The sequence below is a fragment of the Triticum aestivum genome, chromosome 3B, assembly GCF_018294505.1.
Source record: "Triticum aestivum cultivar Chinese Spring chromosome 3B, IWGSC CS RefSeq v2.1, whole genome shotgun sequence".
NCBI lineage: Eukaryota > Viridiplantae > Streptophyta > Magnoliopsida > Poales > Poaceae > Triticum > Triticum aestivum.
Genome location: NC_057801.1, coordinates 786,861,429 through 786,873,784, shown reverse-complemented (window position 1 = coordinate 786,873,784; position 12,356 = coordinate 786,861,429). Strand labels below are relative to the sequence as shown.

Below are 12,356 nucleotides of genomic sequence, written 5' to 3'. Positions count from 1 at the left end.
ATGCCCACCAACGATGCTAGATGCACTGTCGGAACAGGGGCTAGGCGAGAGACCTTTATTTCATCTTCAGGGAGCCACCGCCGTCTCATCTTCCTGAGCAGGACACAAACCCTAGCAAGATTGAAAAAAAAGACTAAAAACGAAGCCCTCCCGCCGGCCCTTGCCAGGAACCACCACGATCCATGGCCCTAGGGCCACCGGAGATGAGGTGGACCTGCATCGGCGCCGGCGAGAGGCACGAACCCAAACTTTCTTTCTTGGAGAAGGAGGCGAGGAGACTTATTAATGGTTATGATTTTTGTAGTAGAATTACAAATCATATACATCTCTCTAAAATATGGCTAGCCGGTGTGCAGACTAGTTTTTATAACTTCCAACGACTCAGAATGAATAGTCAATATATAATTAAATAAAATGTTAAAAATCAGCCACACAAATACACACTCAGTAAATATATATACGGTATATATACATGCCTATGACCATGACAGTGTACATGGATGGACGACGCACGAACTCAAGGAAGTTCACTTGCCGAAGGTGATGGGGTACACCCTATCGGTGGTGGGGTAGAAGAGCCCCCAGTTCTGCTCCACGCCGGCCTCCTTGAGGTTCTCGTTGAACATGGAGAACACGTACGTCTCCACCTTCCACGGCCGCCGCGGCGTGCCCTTCCCCACGTGGCTCACCAGGTTCTGATTGTACGTCCTCGCGTTCTCCACCGACGCCTCCTCGCCGCCCGCCGATGGCCACCCGGTCTCCGACACCACCACGTCGACGCCGCTCACCCCGAGCCGCTCCACCGCCGCATGCACCGCGTCCACGCTCGCGTCAAACATGTTCTGGTACCCGTACTCGCCGTCCTGCACCACCGTCCCCGGCGCCGTGAACAGCATGAAGCTGACGTCCATGTCGCCAGCGGCCTTGTACGTGTACACGAAGTACGGGTACAGGTTGGCCAGGAGCGGCGCGCCGGTGCGCTCCAGGAACTGCAGCACGGGAAGCAAGAACGGCTTGGACTCGTCGGCGAACTCGCCGGCCGATGGCGGCACGTGGACCGCGATGGTGGCCTGCGATATCGCCGTCGTGACCTTTACGGCGTCGCCCAGCCCGGCCGCGGCGAGCGCGCCCTGAACGTTCTCCATCGCTGGGACCAGGTACTGCGTGTCGCTGCCGGCCACCTCGTTGCCCACGGTGAGGTACCGGAAGGAGACATCTGGGTGTGCCGCGATGTTGGCGCGGACCCACGCGGCCGCCGCGGACGCGCTGGCGGCCAGCTCGGGTAGAACGTAGTTGGGCGCCCCGACGATGACGCCGATGCCGGTGCCGGCGAGTGCCGCCAGCGCGTCACTGTCCGGTGCATAGAGACGCACCGAGTTGAAGCCGTTGTCCCGGAGCATGCCGACGACGGTGCTCGCCGGCGGCAGGTTGTTGGCGCTCATGCCGTAGCACACGCCCACCGAGGCCGCTCCTGCACAAGTATATCCCATCGTTCGTTAACGACCAAATTGTAACCACTCTTGAAGAGTGAATATCTATATGTGTGCACTTGTGTATATGCGTGGATGAATTGCTCGATCGTTGCTCAGTCGATTTATACAGACCCAAACCGTGCGTGTGTAGTAGTAGCGTGCAGAGAGAAACAATCATAATATTGTGTACCGTAACATTGGCATCGCTTAGAAGGATCCGTTAACTTTGATTGTTAGCTATCATTCTGTTGGCGACAATTGAAAAATGATACGATGCGGACGGTGGATTGTTCACGACGCATGCATGCAACCGTTGCACGCGATAGGAGGAAGCAAACACAGAATGGCGGGAAGTTCGACACGGTTCGAAATTCTTGTCTTAGTTTGGAGGCAGGCCGCTATCAACCCATCACTGACATTTTGGTTGGATGTACGCCAGCCAGTTCCTAATTTGTGCTGGTTTTTTCATTATCTCATAATAGGTTGACTACTTGACTGTACTAGTGCTTTACGCCCACTCAGAGCACAATGCACTTCTTTTCTAAGGCCCACTCAGCGTTGCACTTCTTGACCATTAGTACAGAAATTTATGTAACATGCCCCAACCGGGAGCTCTTGAGTTCGAGTTTAGGCAGCAACAGTGCTACATTATATTTTCTTTCTCTTTCTCACTTATAGGTGGGACTCACAAATAAGAGAGTGCAGGCCCGGCCTCGTTGGCGTGCCACGTAGGCAAACTTAGCAAAGAGTTAACAGCCACTAACAGAAATTTATGTAAATATACCTCAAACACAAGTTATAGGGCTAATTTGTGTTGTTTTACAACTTTATATATGAATTTGTACCCACCGTGCAAGTTTATGTACTAATAGTGTAACTAAACTCTCCAAAAAAATGTACTCACTACATTAATTAGCATTGGCAGGCGCTTGACTTTTTTTTGCAAACGATAGAAAAAAAATCTTTCACTGACTGCCAAAACAATCTCACAAATATTTCACTGACTGCATGCAGGTGTATTGGAAATGCCAAAAAAAAGAGAGAGATGATCTGTTCTGTTCCAAAGTCTGCAACACGGCCGCTACATAGTCCACTTCGTACTCCTGTCTGTCCATCTCAGTCGTAGAGAATGCAAAATTCCATGGAGATATGGACGTATATATGTATACTTATATCCACAAGCGCACAAATATGACATATCCATATGCACACGGGTGCATTTATCAGCTAGCGATATTTATTTCGCCAGTCAAGGTGATGGTACGTGTTAGCTAGGCTATCACGCATCACGCGAGTTTGTGTCTAAGCTGATGCAGCTGTACGTATGCTTAATTAAGTTATGACATAGTCACGAATTTGGAAGGGCATTTCTACACGTGTCTTAAAAAAGATGTCGTCGAGAGGAGCTCGGGTCGCGGCGTGGACTTTTGTAGTCGGTTCTTCCCGGCGTGTCCGAGTTGCTCTTAGGGCACAGTCGGCGCATGTCCTGCATATTTCCCTGGTGAGGCTCGTCGTCAAAGTCGGAGCTATCGGTTGCTTGCGTGTGTGGCCATCCGGTGGCATGTGCCGTCGTGGCTTCTATGCAGCTGTTTGCGGGTTGGCTTCAAGGTTGGAGCTCTATGGTGAAGTCGGAGTCGCTCGTTCGAGGCAACCGGTGATGAGGATGAAGCTTGCGACTCCTCGGCGAATGCCTTTCTTCTTTGCAGCTTTGTGTTCCATGTCGGTGGCCAGGTTGGCCGGTGGTGCCCATGTCATGTGGATTGAGTTGTATCGGTTTTAGCCCGGTTTTCCGCCAATTAACCGGGCAATTCTCTTCTTAATCAATGAAAATCAAATCTTTTGCCTCGTTTAAAAAAAAAGTGCATTTTTGTGGCAACCATGGGGGTGGCAAGACAAAGATGGTCGTGGCATGTCCTTCATGGTCGACCGTTTGGCATGCCTCTAAGTATGAAGTCGGAGGGCGATGTGTTGGCAACGATGCCTTGGGATGGGCAAGTCGGGCTATGTTTCTGTAAGGTGTGCTTCTTTCTCCTGCGAGACTTGTGACCGTAGCCGGAGTTGTTTGGTCCTCAAAGTGTGTAGCCCATTGTTTGTCATAGCCCGCTAGGTTCTTGCATGTTGCTTGTTGTGTGTGTTCTTGGTAGATCGTACATGGTGAAGTCGAAGGCGCTTGCTCGGAAGAAGTGATGACGATGACAGTATAGGCAACCTCAACAACGTCCACTGTACAGTAAGGTGTGCGGGTCTAATTGTGGGTAGCCTGGTTGATCGGAGTGCCCTATCTTATGGGTGTGTCGTAATGGTTTTGTGACCGTCAGTAGAACTCATCAAAGTTTTGTGTTGGATGCTCAAATTTGTGCGTGTAGATTGTGTTCGTTGAGAAATAATAAACATTCAGGTTTTGTGTCCATGATCCGTCAGTTCTAGCGGGTGGTTGGGAGGCCAGCTGGTGTAGGTGTGGCATGTGTGGACGTGTGGTGCACTTGTGGTGGAGCATGTTCACATTATCATTGTTGTGAAGTTTTTGCCGCAAAATAAAATGAACTATTTCCCCCTCTCTTGGTGCCAATGTATGATGTGTTAACTAATCACAGTTGGCTTGTTATAAGTAAAACTGAGAAAACTTGAAATACTGTGTAAAATTAGATTATCTTTTTGTATTACAAAAACTTACAAGATACTCGCTCCGTCCCATAATATAAGAGTGTTTTTTATGCTAGTGTAGTGTAAAAAATATTTTTATATTACGGGACAGAGAGAATAATATTGTGGATGAGACCGTTGACTGAAACCATGTCATATTCGATATGAAAAATATCTTAATCCAGTCTTGGTCCACGGGACAAAGGGAGGAAGCACGGGTGGTGGGGGGCCGTTCTCGCAGCTTTTTGGATAGTTTGATATCAAGTGGATAATAAGCAGCTCTCTTCGCCATGGCATGGGTGGAGGTGTGTTCTTTTTGGATATTTTTTAACTTTCAAACATTATTTGCTTTTGTTGAACTTTTCCTGCTTTGTAAATTTGTAGAATTTGGTTGCATGGATCAAAAGATGCAAATGTCACACGTACGAGAGAGAGAGAGAGAGAGAGAGAGAGAGAGAGAGAGAGAGAGAGAGAGAGAGAGAGATGACTTACTTGTAAGGATGGAAGCGAAGATGACTCCGAGGAGCAACGCCATGTGGAGCGAAAGCATAGAAGAAGCAACCCAGCTATGCCTTGCGCCGTTTCCGTCTTCTCCTCCTACAACGCTGATATGATCCAGGGCAGACTCAAAGCTGCTCTCTCTCTCTCTCTCTCTCCTTAAAATCGAAGCTTCAGGCTTAGCTGAAATATATAGCACGTAACAAGAAGTACCTGAAGAAATCGTTTCCGATTGCTGGTTTATATAGATATAGGAGAGAGGATCAGAGAAAGCCGGTGGATGGTACCATGCCATGGATGTTTGGCCCGGGACCAACCAGCATGGATACGGTCTTCACTGGTGTCGATCGTTCGACGTCTCTATGTGCACGGCCCGACAACAACCGGCCGATCGATCGATGGTACATTTCCACTCGCGCGTCCGGCCGGTACACGTCGTCCTTGCAAAGTCGAGATTTAAAGCGAGGGCCTCACTCACCGGTATTGACTTTTCTTGTATGCATGGGTCGTTCGCGCCTAACATCCGTTGAAAAAATTGAAAAATATTATCATTTTGCACTTGTTCTGAAGCGAGTGACTATTTTCCAACGAGTTTCTACGCCCAACCACATGTTTTGTTGCACTCCCTCCAGGTTACGCCAATGGTGAAATACTTGGGCATGTCTAATGTGGACCCTCATATCGCCTGTATTTGTCTGGACCGGGCGGTCCGGAACCATTTTGCCATCTAAAGCGGTACCCCATCGGTCCGCGTAACGGTCCGGATATCTGTTTACCCACAAACCGGAGGCAAATTGGGGTGGTGTGTGTGTGTGGGGGGGGGGGGGGGGGGGGGGGGGGGGGGGGGGGGGGTAGGAGTCCGGACTACCGTCACATAGGACTCCGACACCCTCGGCACACTCAAATCCCCTCTCTGTCAAACTTTCTTCCACTCCACTCCTACCCCCTTCTTTGCATCTGGACCCTCCTCGTCCAACGACGTCGTTGTACCTTTCCAGCCACTCCCCAAGCATCGTAGAATGTTCGCTGCCTGCACCAACGCGCCTGCCTCCTTGGACGACGCAGTCGGCCTCCCAAGATCCCTCCGCGGCCAAGGATCGTCCATCCTCCTACCAACGATGTCCATGGCGGACACCATGCGCGACAGATGTTCTGCCAAAAAAAAATAGAGGTGGACATTTAGGTAACATCGTTGGATAGTCGGCTCCTGCATCACTGTCCATGCACTGGTCTGGACCAGGACGCAGATGGATACCGTGTTTGTTTTGGGGGTCGACTTTGGAGATGCCCTTAGGACCTTTTGTTTATGGAGGAACTGTCAGTCTACTCATCATATGGCATGGTTGAGAACACCAGTAGTAGCAAAAATTTCAATCAGGTTTGGGGACCACCTAGCGATGACTATGTGCACTAAAGCGAGCCAAAGGCGCGCCGCCGTCATTGCCCTCTTGCCGGAGCTGGGCAAACCTTCTTGTAGTAGATAGTTGAGAAGTCATCATGCTAAACCTCACACGACCAACACACCAGAACATCAATTATCACCGATGAAGAGAAGCGTAGATCAGAATAAACAAACATATAGAGACATGACCGAAGACAAACAAAGATTTGATTCAAACAGATCCAGCAAAGACCCACACCAAATTTCACGAGATCCGACGGAGACACACCATTGCACACCTTCTAACGACGCTAGACTCACCACCGGGACAGGGATTCGGCATGGGAGATATTGTTCCTATCAGGGGCATAGCCGCCACACAGTCCCAACCGAGACGCTGAACCAAACAAGAACGAGAGCAGTGTCCCTCCCCCAGCGAGGGCCCCGGGTCCTCTGCATGTCCACGACCCACAGGCCATGGGAGGCAAGGTTGACTGGTGCCAGCGCCAGCAAGAGGGGAAAACCTAGTCGCCTGGGAGTCGGGAGTCACTTCTTGGGCAGGAGGAAAACATTAAAAATACTTAGGACTTTAGCCATGACGATGCGATAAAACTTTACTCCCATGCAGCCATGGGATCAATATAAAGTAGACCAATTCTCTAGTTTGAGCACTCACTATTGCAGAAACCCACATAGTTGCGACCTTATCGGTGACGAGCACCAAAAACAAGTTCGTCCCTTGTACTCAAGTACTACCTCTATCTGGGTTTACTAGTCCCCGTCGTATTTGGAGTCAAAGTTTGACCAAATAATTGACTAGTAAAACGTTAATGCATGCCAGAAAAAGTTGTATTGTTAGACTCGTATTTGAATGTAGTTTTCAATGAATTTTTTTTCATTGTATAACTTATATTGTATTAGTTAAAGTAATGGTCAAAATTTGATACAAAATAAGAGTGGGACTAGTAAACCAGAACAAAGGTAGTACCAGTGATGAGTTATAGTGGCGGGCATCTTGCTCGTTACTGCCTTACTGGTAAGTTTTTTCAGCCTGCCACTAGTAAGTGATTCTGCGGCAGTGAATGATCATTTGAAGCAAGAGAGGACATCAAGCCAAAGTGGACAATATACTTTCGTGAACTGTTCGTATGAACCTAGCTTGTTACTCAATATTGCTTCAAGTTTATGTTGTGTGTGTTCGTAATAGCCTTGATCTCGGCTATTCTGCTTCCAGGTTCCAACCAACATGCATGCACACACCATCCAGTCGTTGACTATCTACCAATCTTTAGCCATCTTTCAGTTGTTGGAGAAAAAAGGTACATATCTTGGCATTTTATGCTAAAGCCATTTTGTACAACGTACTGCATGCATGCATGCTTTAACCATAACCACCGATGAAGGCACACATCACACATTAGGCGCACCAAATTGCTCGGCACCTGCAGTGTGGCCAAATAGTATGACAAGCTAGAAAGCCTAAGAAGGACTGTCAGTTTCCCCCTTTCTGACTATAAACGCTGGCCTTTTGTGAACCAGACATGAGAACAACCAACACTTTGTGCAGCATAAAAAAAAGAGACCCATAACATGATTTTCAAATCTTTTCTATTTTGTCGTCTATGTCCAACCAATCTCTAAACCAGTGGCATAATCCGATGAGCAGACATGCAAGTATATACTCCCTGCGCCCCATAATATAAGAGCATTTTTTATACTAGTATAGTGTCAAAAACGATCTTATATTATTGGACAAAGGGAGTACTATATACTAAAAATCCTTGCCCTCTGTGTTATGGGCACCTATGTTACCCATGAAAAGAGGAGGTCGAAAATGAAAGAACGTGAATAAACATACATGTATCCAGAACAATCTAGTTGGTTTGAAGTGTTGGAGAGACTTCACTTTCTTTCATTTTCGGTTCATTATCCTTACCCATATCCATCATTTTGAGCTAACATTCGTGATGTGCCATATCAATTAATATTATAGATTTCCCAATTTTTGTATTCCAGTTATCTCCATCCTACCTTTAATGCCCAGTTGGAGCCTATTGCCGAGCCTGGTTGAATAATTTTGGTTTCTTCTTGGCTAGCTTAGAGCAACTCTAGTAGATACGCCATATTTTGGATCTTCAAAAACTTTATGGATGCGATCGGTATAAATTAAGATGGCTCTAGAGTCCATGTGTGAACTCAAAGCCACTATAAGGAAAGCCTTCCAAAATTTGTTGCTGATGGGACTCATTTGTCATGTGCTAATAAGAACTTTCTCTTCCCCATCTCATCAACAAAAATTGAAGAAAATTCAAGCTTGCTTTGAACTTGATTTCCACAATGCTTACTAGCACAATTTCAACTAACGAAATAAAATTACAATAATTTATTCAATCATAAATATCTAGTGTGGCTTCTTCCTCTATTTGGAAGTGACATCGGAGACGAGATTCTTTGGGTTCTTCCCCTTCCATAGTCAGGCGGCCTATGAGCACATGTGTGTCTTCGTTGTGGGACTAAGCTACAACATTGCACCCCTAGGAGTGCGGCTTCCCTTTCTGCCAAGCCGGTAGTTGTCATGAAGGCAAGGTAGCGGTGAGCGGCAGGGAAGCGCTCCATCCCCAAGGGTTAATTCAGCCTGGTCGAGCGCATCCTCCTTGACCCACTTAGACCACGACCAGGCCCTCTCCCAGAACTTTCTCTTGGCGCGGTCCTCTTCGGTCTGGCAGGGGAAAGATCCGCTAGGAGGTCTCCACTGCCCCGACATGGCAGATGTGGGTGGTTGTGGCGCCGACGACAAAGATGGGTGAGTAGTGGCCCCCTGAGGGGGCGGGCCTGTTTATATACCCGCAAAAGGGAATGCTCCGACAGGAAATGGGGTTAGAATTGACGGCCGTGGTTGGGAAATGGGTGCGACACATGTCATTTGTCATTACTGGATGATGTTCTTAGTGCAAAAGTGGTTGTGCTATTGCCATGAGTCTAAGGTGGCAGATGTACAGATGACATAATTATTGGCAGGACTAGATACAAGAGTAAGAAAATGCCATCAAACTTCACTCCTCCGCGAGTGGTTGGGTTTGGTGCCCGCTCCATATCAGAACACCTCCAGCCTACATACTTATAGGCTAGCAGGCTTGATTTGAATCGGCCGGCAAGAAATATGGAGGCCAAGGCCGTTATGGCGCCTCTACAAGACCTAATTTTGGGCTTCAAACAAAAAACAACGCTTAGTATGGTGATCGGCGTACATATGACTTGACTTTGCTAAAGCTATCAGATGATCTCATTAAGACTGCCAGCTCTTTGCCATTATTTCTTCTCATGTTACCCTTTTCTGAGTAGGCTCCTTTGTTTACACTAATATCTACAAGTACTATATTTTATTTTGTTGTGAAACTGCATACATTATAGTTGTCCCTGCTAGTAAAGGAGTTCAAAGGGAAGCGGAACTTTGAAACTAAGACGATGAAAATGGTCACAAAATCGTACATGTAGTCACGTACAGGTGCCAAATAGTGTTGCACTGCCATAGGTCCTTACTTGTGCCAGATGTCAAACATTTCCCGAGACTTCCGCACATAGGGATCGGGCCATTGACCAAACACAAAATAATCTTGGCGTTGTGAACCGGACCATTTACCATTCTACGGACTTTGGGTTGTTTGTTCGATCAATTATTATATGCTTGCGATGCGTTAATTTTTACAAATGGTGACAATATTTATACAATGTTCTTGAGTTTTAAAAACAATGCACAAATTTTTCTATAATTGTAACATATTGCCAAATTTTAATATATTCAAGAATTTAAAAAATGATCATGAATTTCAAAAGCTGTTCACATTTCATTTACAAAATAATGAAATTGGAAAAAAGCATGCCTATATGAAAATAAATGAAAATTATTAATGTGCATCAATTTAAACAATTTATAAAAACAAAGGTTCATGAACTAAAAAAATCTCCAACTTTAGTTGAAGCATTTAAAAATGTCATGAATTTCAAAATACTTGATAATTTGGAAAATTTAATAATTTAAAAGGTGTTCACAAGTCAAAATATAAAATAGAAAATCGATAATTTAAATAAACAGAAAATGCAAATTCCAAACAAAATTGCAAGAGAAAAAAGGAAGAAGAACAGAATAGCCCAACTAAACTGTGATATTCGTCACAACAGAAGCAGGAAACAACACAGTGTCTCGAGTGGGCTGGCCCATATAATCATGGGAAATGCGTGTTTATGTTGACACACCCAGCCTTACTCGCGGAATATGATTTACCCCTCTTCACACCGCTCTCAATTGTATTTAATATTTTTAAAGGAATTATATTTCACTAACTCATTTCTTTGAGGCATGCAAGCTGTGGCGGACATTCTAGACCAATCTTGGCTGCCCCACCAGCCCAAAAGGACAAATGTACCGCTTGCCAATTGGCCAACATATTTAGGAATGAAATTGAATCAGCCCATTACCACACCGTTTTCTAAAGACAAAAATCCCCAAGCTCCGCCACTGCATGCAAGCATTAAATATTACCTACCCAATTTCAAATTAATTAAAGATCTAGATATATTCCAAGTTAAACTTTTGACAAAGTCTACAGAAACATGTGCTAAAATATACACCATCAAATATATACAGTACGGACATATATTTTAGAAATTGATGTTGTAGATGTCGATATAATTTTTCGTCAGTTTTTTTTCAATTAGGAAAAAATTAAATTTTAAATTAATTTAAAATAGGGGGAGTGTGTAGAATACTACATTGCTACGTTTAATTTTTCAAGGTAACACACCAACATGTGTTTGTCAGTATCTATATGCAAGTATCTATCAATATCTATATGACGGAGTGGTGGACCATGGCCCTTGCCGGCAGGAGGGATCTTGCCCCATTTTTAGGGGTCTTGTGAGTTTGTTTAGGGTTTGTGTCTTGCTCAGGAAGATGATGCGAAGGTATCACCGTAAAGATGGAATAATATTCTCCCCGCCTAGCCCCCATTTCGATGATGCATCTCGTGTCATCGAAGGGCATGTGGTGGTGTGTCTTCGGCAGATGTCATGAGATTCAATCGGTGGTAGTGTTTGGTGGATCTGCATGGATCCAGTCTGTGTTCATCTTCGTTCGTGTGTCTTCACGTTGGATCCTTTCGATCTATACTTCTCTTCATAGGTGACGGTTGTTGTTCTGGTGTGTTGGTCATGTGGGGCCTTAGCACCAGGACTTTCCGACTGCAATACAAAATTTTTGGCCTGACTGAGGTGAGGGAGGGGCGATGACGGTGGCGCGCTTTCGGCTTGTTCCAATGCTGACATGACATGATTAACAGATCAAAAGTTTCCTCAAAAAAAAGATACCACATGCGAAATGTGGTAAGCTATCTTCAAGATCGAAAACAAATCCAATTATATCTAAGATGACGCTAAGAGCTAATTAAGTGACAGTTTCTTTTGTGCCACAATACCATCATGCCTTCTCTGACCAGATAACACATTCACTGTCCAGCACCTCGTTAATTGAAATCTCACAAACGAATTTTGCAATCATGAACAAATGGCACTTCTTTATATATATCATTCAGTCTCGGCCCATACTACAATGGGAGTACATTAATTGGTAAGATGGCACGGGATTGCAAAACAAGCAGCAACGTGCATCATCAATCCTACGAAGAAAGAAGGAAACGTCAAGCGACGTGATCGAAGACTTGTGTCGATCTTGGAGTCAAGCCTCAGTTACACTTAGGGCTAGAGGAGAAATCGCCGACCGGGAATGACTTGGATATGATCCCAGCGAGTAGCCTAAGCTCATCCCCATCGCGGCCAACCTCCTTTATGCTAGCCCACGCAATAAAGACCTTCACCTTAATGCCTTCGAGGCCGCTGATCGTGTCATTTTTTATGTTCCCGGCGACCCGGGTGCTGTAGTGGACGTCGTATTGGCCGTCAACACGAAATTTGCATTCATCGGAGAAGTGTACCTCAAAGGAGCCGTTCGGTCGAAGCTCATAGTCATGCACTCCCTCCGGGAGGATGCCCGGTGGGAAGCCATATCGCCCTAGCATTTCGTACGCCGTCGGCTTGTTGGCTGTGGGGGCAGGGGCCTTGGCCAGGGTGGCAGCGGTGGCAGTGAGAAGGATGGCTACTATTGGTACAAGGAGGAGGGTAGTGTGCTTCGCCATTGTTGGTGCTCTAGCTCAGGCTGACAACTAAAGCTTTGCAGATATATTTGTGTGAGACCATCGAAAGATGCAAGCTATATATAGAGATAAATCTATAAATATTTGGTGTGCAATAAATGTGTATTCAGTACTCACCAAAGTTAATGGGAAATATACTCCTACTAAAAATATTTT

The 12,356-nt window shown here is 45.8% G+C and overlaps 1 protein-coding gene across 1 annotated transcript; it reads right to left on the bottom strand.

Annotated features, from left to right (window-relative positions):
* Window positions 1-387: 387 nt before the first annotated feature.
* On the bottom strand, window positions 388-4,884 carry LOC123072421 (lichenase-2). Its single transcript, XM_044495966.1, has 2 exons — window positions 4,608-4,884; window positions 388-1,471 (listed from the first exon to the last, which is right to left on the bottom strand). The coding sequence occupies exons 1-2, from the start codon at window positions 4,663-4,665 to the stop codon at window positions 528-530; spliced, it is 1,002 nt and encodes a 333-aa protein (XP_044351901.1). The 5' UTR covers window positions 4,666-4,884; the 3' UTR covers window positions 388-527.
* Window positions 4,885-12,356: the final 7,472 nt, after the last annotated feature.

Coding starts and splice junctions, on each gene's coding strand:
- LOC123072421 (XM_044495966.1), bottom strand. CDS start 4,665: ATGCTTTCGCTCCACATGGCGTTGCTCCTCGGAGTCATCTTCGCTTCC. Junction 1,472..4,607: donor CTTCGCTTCCATCCTTACAA/GTAAGTCATCTC, acceptor ATACTTGTGCAG/GAGCGGCCTCGGTGGGCGTG.